This window comes from Lotus japonicus, chromosome 5 (genome assembly GCF_012489685.1).
Source record: "Lotus japonicus ecotype B-129 chromosome 5, LjGifu_v1.2".
NCBI classification, from domain to species: Eukaryota; Viridiplantae; Streptophyta; class Magnoliopsida; order Fabales; family Fabaceae; genus Lotus; species Lotus japonicus.
The window spans coordinates 64,286,402-64,297,801 of record NC_080045.1 but is presented as its reverse complement, the minus strand read 5'-3'; the positions used below and the strand labels follow the sequence as shown (position 1 = coordinate 64,297,801).

Here is an 11,400-nt window from a genome sequence, read left to right as displayed (position 1 = left end):
TTCTTCTTGGACTTATTCTCCTTTCTTGTTCTGAGATTAGTTGTAAAGGTGATCCCACCGCTGATCACACACACCAATCAAGAAGATGATGACCCAGTTGAACATGAAGGTGCACATCCCTGATATCTCACTCTCTATTCATGATATTTTTTTCTTTTATGAGTCAAAATCTGTGCTAGCACGTGCTGTGGCGCGTAAAGAGGAAGATTGTTGGAAAGACTAAAGAAAGTAGCATATGGTTTGGGACCCCCCAAAGGAAGAATAGACACTGCTTGCTGCTTTAATATATCAGTTTGTTTGATTCATAAATTATTACATAGTAGCATAATATAGAAGTAGAACATGGATGTTTTTTTGCTGTTCTGGTCAAAACAAGAAACATAGTAGCAACAAATGGGAAAGAATATTTTAACATGGCAGTTAGAAGAACGTTGTAAGCAGCCATCTCATGATAACATGCAATTGAAAAAGGGAAAGGAGGAAAATTTATAAGAGTACATATAATGAGTAACCACTAGCATGTGGAAGTCCTTTCATCAGGACATATGGTAACCGGCAAGAAAACTTCTACCAGAAGATACCTTCACAAAATTCCCCATTTGTCAGCTTAGGTCCTTCTCTATGGATATATAGGAACTCAGTTAACATGTACTTCTTCTGCAACACAATTTAAAATTTTGAGTAAAATATACAGATTTTGTACACTTTCAACAAATCAAATTTTAAAGATTTGTCAATTTATGGAAGTGAATTAAATTTGATAGGGGGAGGATTGAAAGGATCATGATCGTGTCAAATCCGATCAATCACCCTTAAATTTGATGTTTTCATCTTTTTGGGAACCGTGGATGGTAGAGTGAGTTTCTTTATATACGTCGATGTCTTCTATTATTCAATTTTGACCGCTCTTGCGCTACCAGTGACGGAACCTGTAAAGAGACTTCAACGCTCAATTCAGTGTTTGGAGGAGCTGGGTGTGAGAATAAAGGGTTATAAAGTTAGGGTTCTCGAGGTGTATGTTGATTACCATACATGATTTGTTTATGGGTGGGTTTTATATGTCAGATAAATGATATCTCAACTACTCTCTATCGTCAATTGAGTAATTTTGCCTCAGGTCTTTGTCGGAACAGTAGATGAGTGTGTTTAGTTCATTAATTAGTGTGTTGATTATTTGAATCTCATTGCTATACCTGAGATTTTAGTTCAATATTCTTCAATTAAATTTATATTTTCATTCAGTTATTCAAATAATGATAACTTTGGGAATTGACAATCGGAAATCTCATGTTTCGTGGGGTGATAATGTGATATACTCATGGTCGAGTACTAGTATTTAATTTCGTTGTAACTACTTATAACAGTTGGTGGAGTTCCAATTAATTATCATATTTTTACCCAATAAAATAATTAATATAATAGAAAAAAAATCGCTGGTGTGAGAAGTCAATTAATGTCTAATGACCAACAATGGTTAAGACTTAAGCCTCGTTGTCCTAATTGCAACCTAGGACTAAAATGAGGTATCAAACCTATGAGAAGTTATTGTCACGAGGCTCGATCATAAGAGTAAGATTTATACTATTAATTACTAGACTATAAATTCCTGTTGTAGATAATTATTTAAGTCAGCAGCAGTTTAAGAACTCTTTGAAAAGAGTACTAGGAATTAATCAAAATCATGTACTACCAACCATCAAATTTAATTAATATAAGTATGTGTCCAACCTGGACTCAGTTGGATCACAATATGGTAAATTAGCATTCAAATTGATAGTGACATTTTTAGGGTTTAAGTTTATGTGAAAATTGGAAATAGGTATGCAACTTTGCAACTAGGAACCACTAGCCTATAGGTCTGTTCTAACTTAAGTTAATGTTTTAGTTTAAGTTCCTGTAAATGCATATGCGTTAAATACTTTATAAAAATAATTTTGTTGTCCATAGTACTTTTATTCAACTCAAAATTATACTATTTTACAATTAAATATACAAAAATAACCTTTGTAAGTAGGAGGGTTCCGACCGATGATAACAAACCTAATCTGAAAGGGGACTAGAAGAAAGTTGTTATCTTGATCTCTGCTTTTGAAAACAATAAACAAAAGGACAATTCATATTTAACAATTCATCTTTTTTTATCATATATTGCATTAACAATTATTAATAATACCTAATGTATGGAGTTTTTTAACTCAATAATAATTTTTAGTTGATTAATTAATTTAAAATTACACATGTTTCTTTATTTTATTTGAGAATCCATTGGAGGTGAATAAGAGGATGAAATTAAAGTTGATGGGAATAGAAGCCTTTGTCGAGAAGGAACAACAATTTTGTCTACTAGTATCTATAAGTATGTATATATAAAAAAAAGACAGGCCCACTAATCAGTAATAATTTCTTCTAGTTGTAATTCTGGAGGCCCACTCTTTATGATAACTGTCTCAGTTTGAAGATCATGCACACGGCAATGATCGTGAATAAAATATAATATAAGTAATACTTTTTAATTAAAACAGAAAATTAAAAAAGTAACACTTTTAAATTGGGGTCACTTGGATGCATGTTAGCAAAATGGGGTTCAGATACTTTTTTGTTTATGGATGATGGGGCAACATTCTGAATCATAACATGTTTAACTAATCTAACTGTCCCTACTACACTGAAGAGTGGAGATTAGAGAGAAGCAATTAAGATCCAAAATTGCATCTAAGGAACCACACTACATGCCAGTTGATATACAACAGAATCCCATCTCATGAATTCCTTATGTGTTTACTGTTGAATCAATGAGTAAATTGGACTAATAGCTAGTATCAATAGCTATTATTATTATTATTGATTACTTCTTACTTTTCATGATGTAAAAGGAGAAAATTCCTCTAAAAAATGGAGAAACTCTTAAAAGGAGGAAAAAAAGAGAGACGGTCTTTTCGCACTTTACTAGACCTATTTAAAACATCATTACCTGTGAAAGAAAAGAAGTACACACACAATATATTTGTACACTAAACTAGTTTGATCTCTCAATTTGGTCAATCTATCTTAGAATCTAATAGGGATTTTCATGCAAAGATTAGAATTGATGTAACTATTCATTCTTCCACTTGTTATTCTTAATCAAATGGAGGAAAATACACTAAATTGCATTTTTATTCTTTGTCCTCGTTCCTTTTTTTCCCCAATTAACCAAATATATCCCATATATGTAAAAAAAAGTATTAAAAATCATATAGATGTTTTGGAAACATCTTAATAAGATTGATTGTTATGATGAAACAAATCTCACATCACCATTATGAGAGGTGAAGATGAAAGTCAAAAATTGACTTTCGGAAAACTTTCATGTAGCCTAGGATGTTGAAGTAAGAGAGATCAAAACTATATATTGGATCATAGTTCGTTGTTCGTAGATACACTAGTTAGTAACACTATAAGTTTAGGTGTCCACTAGGGTGGGTCACTTTAGAATTGGTCCATGGGTGGACCAAGGGTGTGTTTAGTAATTTACAAGATAAAAATATAAAAAAAATTAAACCCTAAAATTTTCAACTCTTCCTCCACTCTAGCTACCAGCCGTTTTTACCATCTTCCTCTCCTCTCTGATCTTTTCTGCTCTCCACCACCATCACCTTCTTTTTTTTCCTCTTCTCCGGCCATCTCTGCGGCTCTCCTCTCTCCGCCGCCATCACTTTCTTCCTTTTCTTCTCCGATTCTTTTCTTTTATGCACTTCTCCGGCCACCACCTCCGCCCCTCTCTTCTTCTTCTTCTTCTTCTTCTTCTTCTTCTTCTTCTTCTTCTTCTTCTTCTTCTTCTTCTTCTTCTTCTTCTTCTTCTTCTTCTTCGGCTCTCTATTTTCTACACCAACCTCCTCTGCCACACTCCGCCCTCTCCAACCCTTCAACCTCCCTTAAATCATCAAAAACCTCACATTTCTCCTTGAAATCCGGCATCCCCGTCACTTCCTGTCATCAACTTCGCCAAATCGGAGCAAAGGTGATTCCTTTTCCACCAGATCGGACCAAAGGTGGCTCCTTTTCTACTTGATCGGAGGAAACAAGGATTTTTTCACACATGCAATCGATTTGAGGTATGTTTTTGCTGTTCCTTTTTCTTTTCTATTGTTTCTTTTACTCTATTTCTAAAACCCTCTCATCTCCCAACCAGATCGGAGCAATACTGCAAGACTGGAGATTCTCAATCAAGATCAAGCTTCTGTTTTTTTATTTTGTTTTTTTCTATGTAGTAGTTCAAAAATTTCCCTCTTCTATTATGCAATTTTTGTGTTTTGTTATGTATAAAGAATTTATAAATTCGTAATAAATTTTATTTTCATTTTGTGTTCTAAAAGAAATATCAACAGAATCAGAGCCTTTGATCAAAGCTTCCACGGTCTCTGGGTCTTGTTCAAGCTATATGATTCCATAAATGAATATTAAGCATTCAATCTGGTGGATTCTAGAAGATGAAGAAGGAGAGGAAGAAAGTGGACTGATATCATGGAGAGTTTTTGGTTGGTTCGGTTCTGGGTTCCACGGCGGCAGGGATGTGGAGGTTGAAGGTGAGGGTGGTTCTAGGTCTGATGGGGAAGGGGGAAGATTATGGTGGTATTACAATTCTACCCTTTTAGTAGAAATTAAATCTTGACCATCCATCTAAAGAATATTCTTATATTCTAAGATCCAATGGTGATTAGTGATGGTCCACCGGTGGACCAAAAACAAAGTTGCCCACCCTAGTGGGCACTGTTAAGTTTATATATAACGTCCTTAATTTATATATTTATTTTGTGAGGAGTGAGTATACTAGGATATTAATCAAGGTGATATTGAGAAAAATCTGTTTGCGTTGCAATTTTTTCAAGTAGTCTTTATTCTTTTATTGCCAATTTGAAAAACGACCGTGATCTTTTTTCTTTAATTTTAGAGTTTTTCATATCATATTATTGCATTTTAGTTCCTTATTTTATTTCTTTGGGTTAAATTACAAGTACAACAAAGGGCAAATTTTCTAGCATTATAAACTTCTTCAGCCCTAGCCTTAACCAAGTCAAACAATGTGTTCTTTTTGGAAGGAATCAAAAGTAGGCGAAGAAAGGCTGAGCACTATGTGGCCCTGGCAAGTGGCAAGGTCTTTGGTGGGAGATTTTATTTGCCTTTTACTGTTAGATTTATTTATTTATTTTGGGTCGAATAAGCCACTTATTAGTTGTATGAAAGGCATAAAGTTAAAACGCGTTTATTTTGGGGCCCAACCGCATAAAAAACAAATGCTTAAATGTTATTTTCATTATCCTAAATTCTTTTCTTCCATATGGTGTTGAAATAGTAAGAGTTTAGTAACAAATGATGTCTAATTATTTCAAGATACATTGGTCTATTTGCACAAAAATATTTGTATAAGTTTTATTAGAGTTAAATTTAAAATTTATTTTCAGACTATCAAATAACCACCAAGTGTGTGAGGGTGCATGAAAATTAACTTCTCAAAAAACATGCTCGATGGTCAACTTTAAGCATGGACAGATTAATTTAGGGTCGGGGCAAGTGCTCCCACAAGAATTTTAGACTTATTTAACATCATATATATAATATATACTCATCTCTCACAAGTGTTTTATATAATTTAACACTATATATATAAAATATATTAATTCCTCCCACAAAATTTTGTATTTTAACATTACGTGTTCATGTATATGCGTGTCTATATATTGTCTTACGACTTTAATTTTTTGGATGCGTCATCTACTGACTTTAAGGTGGAACTTATTGGCCTCAGTCATAGGGGAAATGCTATAATCATGGCGCTCAAGCTTTTTCAATTTTATTTTTTTACATGTGATATATGTGTATGTGAGTTCTAGAAATAATTGGAACTCTTCTTTAATCTTAACCTCTTAGTCTTTCACATTTCTGCTTCCGCTGTGATCGGGCTTTTTTTTTACACATTTTTGTTAAAATACTCTGCATTTTTTTCTTATAAAATATTTAGTAAAATAGTAAACATGAAAAGTGGTATTCGGACAGTTTATTTGTTTCCATATTGGTGGCCTCTAATATGCACCACTTTTAAAGTGGTGCAATTTTACACCACTTTTTTAACCTACTATAACAGATCAATACATCTTTTTTTAAAGAAATTTAATATATAACAAATTTTTAATGATATTTTATTTAAAAAAAATTAATGTGTTGATTTATTATAACCGGTTAAAGTAAGTGGTGTAAAATTACACCACTATAGAAGTGATGCATATTAGGGAGAACCTTCCATGTATGCTTAAAAAGACAAATAAGAACAACAGTGGTGCCTTTTAAGTATATTTCCTTAACTATCAAAAAAAAAGTTTATTTACTTAGTCTTTTTTTTTTGGTGTAGATTATTTACCTATAGTCTTATAATAGGAGTACTTTGTTTATTGCACAAAATAAATTTGTGTGAAAGAAGAAAGAGAGAAAGAATGAAGTGAGAAATTGGGTAAATTTTCGTAATTTTCAGCATGACAGAAATTAAGATAAACAAAGGTAATTTATTTTTTTTCTAATTGTTTTGTTGGAGAGAAAAGTTTGAATAAATAGATAATGAAATGCATTCCTAACTAACTAAAAATGTCTCATTCTAGAAGTACCAATTGGCAATAGATGAGAGTATTCAATTGCTCTTAAAATTGGTTTAGAAATTGAAGGACAACGTGCTTAATGTGTCAAATCAACCTCAACGCCATTTTTTTCCACAAAAATTAAGGAAGATAAAATGTAACAATATGATACACAATTTTTCATGTCATTTTTCTCAATTTCTGTCCTACGACCAAATACTTGCAGATATCAGAATATATCCACACTTTTCTCCCCCCTAGCTAATTCTTTCCTCTTCATTTTAATTTTTGTTTCCACATCTTTTTCCTTTTAAAGATGGTTATAGACTTATAGCATTTTAAAAACAAAATTACATAGTTTTTTTTTTAAGTACATACATGGATTTTTAATATAAAACAATAACAGCGGTCATAAATGGAGATGACAAAAGCTGGGGATGGAGTTCCAGCAAACAAGGATTCGGAAAAGGTGTAGTGGAGGGAGCAAACTGCTGGCTAGCATATCAGAAACGACCAAATTAAAAGGGGCAAGTTAATATTCATTTTAAATTTTTTTGTAAGATTTAATAAAGATTGAAAAGATTCATGAACAATGAAAATACTATATACTACAACTATATGGAAACAAATAGGGTTCATTCTGAATGGATTTTACTATTTCAGTAATATAAATATCTTATGATATCATAAAAATGGGACAAACCCAAAAGGATAAAAAGTCACGGTAGGCCATGGCATGGGGGAAAGTAAAATGAAGCTTTTTAGCAAGTTGCAACAAGCCAATAGGGATTTTTTGGGATTAAAAAGAGTAACGGTCGAGTCTGGCTTATAAGCCTGCACTCAAGCTAGCACATTGGATTGGAGGTAGTGATTTTGAGTTTGTATGCAGCAGATTGCAGATAAGAAGATAGGTCCTGTTCTATCGTCAAGCGTGCGCCCCATAATCGTCATTACTCATTAGTTGATTAGTGTAGTAAAGCTACTTTGATACTCTCATTCTATTCGGCTCAAAAGGTCACTAAGCCCAACATTAATGAGGCGGTCCTAAAGATCCACACAAGTAAATTTTATAATGATTACTTGAGATTATCAAAAGCGATTTTATCATGTTCAACTTTCAACCGAATAGAATATCTGACACGTTTAATACATCATTGTAAGTTTGCTTACTAGTAAAATCTGTCTCATAAAATTTAGTCGTTCATTTATGCAAACATTACTCATTTTACTATTTTATTGTTTTTTAATAACTAAGATTCTCTTTTCAGCGCTCTCATATGAACTTAAGTAACATACTGTAATATCTTTATAGTGACTTCTTATGCCCCTAACACCGTGTGAGTGCATCCGTCCCTTCTCACCACCGTGCCCCTCATAATCATGTATCACCTAAAGATTAAGAGCTGTATTACACATTACACATAAATAATATTATCTTCATTTTTATTTAACTATACAGGAAGAGAAGAAACACACATATTAAGGAATGCAATTAATTTTATTAAATTTCATGAAAGTATTATTTGTTTTCTTATTTCACCCTTTAAAATGTATTTTTATCTTTCTTCATTTATTGTTTATGTAAGGACATTTTTGAGAAAAACATCATTTAATGCTCTCTTGAAACTCCAAGTGAACAGTAAGACATACATATACGAACAAATTTTTTTCTTTAAAGTGGACAGTTAATAAGGAAATGAGGTAATAGTGGCATTTAAATAACCCTTTCTCCCAGTATTGATGTGATAATATGATATAGAGTAGTTAATAAATGATATTAGAAGACAGCTTAAATAAAAATGAATTCCACGTATGTAAAGTGTAAATAAAGAAACTCGTTTATATAATACTGTGGCTCACGCCCTTTCAGCCTCCCCATAAAGCACCAAACCAAACAGATACTCCTACCATTTTCTCTCTCTCTTCTGTGCGTTCCACTTTTTCTCTCTCCAGATTCAGAAACCGTTCCTTCACACACTCACTCACACAGACACAGTCACACTACCTCACTCACTCTCTCTTCAAAACCGTTTCTCATTCTATGAATTTCTCTCCCTTCATTCTCCTTCTTCACTAGCTTCTTCTTCTTCTCCTGTGTTTCCCCTTCTGATCCTCCTCTTCAATGGAAAAGAAACAGGGTTTCTTCTCCGCTCTCAAACACGAGGTAGTTCGCGGCCTCTCACCTTCCCGTTCCCGTTCCACCAGCCCCGCCCGAACCGCCTCACCCATCTCCACCCTCCTCCGTAGGAAAAAACACCTCGCCGCCCCCACCCTTGACTCCTCCGTCGCGAGATCCGGCAGCCTGAGGCCGCTAGGAGAGACTCTAACGCCTCTCATGGAGGGACCTGACCAGGAAAACGGGGACCCCAAACGGGTCGGGTCGGGTCTCGGAAACTGGATGAAGGGTCAGCTGTCTCGTACCCCCTCCGTCTCGTACAAGAGGTCTGATCTGAGGCTTCTGCTTGGTGTCATGGGTGCGCCGCTGGCTCCGCTTCATGTCTGCTCCACCGACCCTTTGCCTCATCTCAGCATTAAGGACACACCCATCGTGAGTTTTCATTACCCATTTCTCTTGCTTTGGTGTTTTGCTGTTTTTTGAGTGAATGGGGTTTCTGAATTCACTCAGCTTTTTGTTTTGGATGTATGTTGTTTTTGGATTTTTGAGCATTTTCTTTTCTCTGTCTTGTTATGAAGTAGCACAGATTCAATGTCTTTCTCCTGAGTAATTGAGAATATGTTTTTTCTGGTAACTTATATGGTGTTTTTATGTTCCTTGTCGTGTTTTCATTCCGTGGATGATTCACTTTGCAATTTCTGGTTTTATTGGCTTTTGTGTGTGTATGTTGGTGTTTGGCTGAAATGGTTAATCAGGGGAAAAATGAATCACGTGCACCCTTTCTTTAATTTCAGTTCAAGAGTTGCTGTTGAAAGAGGACTAAAATATAAGAAAATGAAAACATTTTGAAACAGGGAACCAAATGATGTACAGTAGAACTATGTTATCAAATTGATGCCTTTGAGATTCAAGCATTTGATGTCTGTTTTTTAGTTAAGGGGACTATCTTTTTTTAGGGAATAATTTGATTTCAGCAAAGCTAGTACTAATTGTTTGTTGTTTTGTTCTTGGATATCCTTGTAGGAAACTTCATCTGCACAGTATATATTGCAGCAGTACACTGCTGCATCTGGAGGGCAGAAGTTGCAGAACTCTATAAAAAATTCATATGCAATGGGAAAGGTTCGAATGGTAGCTTCTGAGTTCGAAACTGCGACAAGGGTAGTGAAGAATCGGAATGTTTCTAGGTGTGCAGAGTCTGGTGGATTTGTGCTGTGGCAGATGAATCCTGACATGTGGTATGTAGAGCTTGCAGTTGGGGGCAGCAAGGTTCATGCTGGCTGCAATGGAAAGCTTGTCTGGAGGCACACACCTTGGCTAGGTGCTCACACAGCAAAGGGACCTGTGAGGCCTTTGCGGCGTGCACTTCAGGTTGGACTTTGTTTCCTAATTTCCCCGCAGCACATGTGCCATTTGTGTTTTCATCAAGTCTTATGTTCCATTTTTATTTCTGATTTTTAATATGTTTATATTTGTTTAATTAGGGTCTTGACCCTAGAACCACCGCCAGTATGTTTGCTGATTCTAGATGCATTGGAGAGAAGAACATCAATGGTGAGGATTGCTTCATCCTTAAGCTCTGTACTGATCCTGAAACATTGAAGGCTCGGAGCGAGGGCCCTGCTGAGATCATAAGGCATGTGTTATTTGGCTACTTTAGCCAAAAGACCGGACTGCTTGTTCACATTGAGGATTCTCATCTGACCCGCATCCAAACTAATGGAGGTGATGCGGTTTATTGGGAAACCACAATCAATTCATTCCTTGATGACTACAGGCCTGTGGAAGGGATCATGATTGCCCACTCAGGGCATTCTGTGGTAACTCTGTTCAGGTTTGGGGAGATGGCCATGAGCCACACTAAAACCAGAATGGAAGAAGCTTGGACGATTGAAGAAGTCGCGTTCAACATTCCTGGCCTCTCTGTAGATTGCTTCATTCCCCCAGCTGATCTGAGTACAGGTTGTATCAGTGAAGCCTGTGAACTCCCTCAGAATGAAAAAGCAAAGAACTCACTAGCAGGACACCGGACCAAGGTTGTTGCCCTGGAGAAACAGCATAATTGCAACATTGATAACATGATGTGGAACATGGAAATCTAACAGTGGGGTTAGGATCATCAATTCAAGGCAATTGTTAATAGCAGTTACTAGTTCTTGACTACTAACGTTTAGATTTTAGAGTAGGGGTTCAGTTGGTTCTTTGTGGAAGTTTGTTAATGCCTCTATACTCTGTAAATAGAGCATGAAAATTCACGGGTGTTATGCAGACCTGAGTGAATATTTATACTCGATGCAGAATCCAACTATGGAGTTGGAGCTCGTTGTTCCAATTCGGAACAGAGCAAATGGAGGTTAAATTTTTAGTTTACCTTCCATAAGCAAGGGAAGGTGGTGAAGCTTTGGTATAGTGGACCCATTAAACTTAGCAACTTATCTTAAATTCAGTGTCGGTGGTGGCGATATTAAAGAGGCTGCCGCCGGCCAGTCAAGTTTGACCCTAACAGCTTCTATGTGGGGTAGAAGTTCTGAATTCTGTGTTTGAAAGGGTAAAGAATGGTGTTTTTGATACCTGGGAAAATGGAGTGGGGTTACTCTAAGACATTATACTCAGTCTTAATTCATGTGATGTACCCAAACATTTCTAATATTATCAGTAATATGTTTCATGTTGTGTTAA

The 11,400-nt window shown here is 35.4% G+C and overlaps 1 protein-coding gene across 1 annotated transcript; it reads left to right on the top strand.

The window, feature by feature from the left end:
* Nucleotides 1-8,473: 8,473 nt before the first annotated feature.
* On the top strand, nucleotides 8,474-11,400 carry LOC130718069 (uncharacterized). The gene is made up of 3 exons (XM_057568525.1): nucleotides 8,474-9,153; nucleotides 9,745-10,092; nucleotides 10,206-11,400. Exons 1-3 carry the CDS (start codon nucleotides 8,728-8,730, stop codon nucleotides 10,821-10,823), a joined length of 1,392 nt encoding a protein of 463 aa, XP_057424508.1. The 5' UTR covers nucleotides 8,474-8,727; the 3' UTR covers nucleotides 10,824-11,400.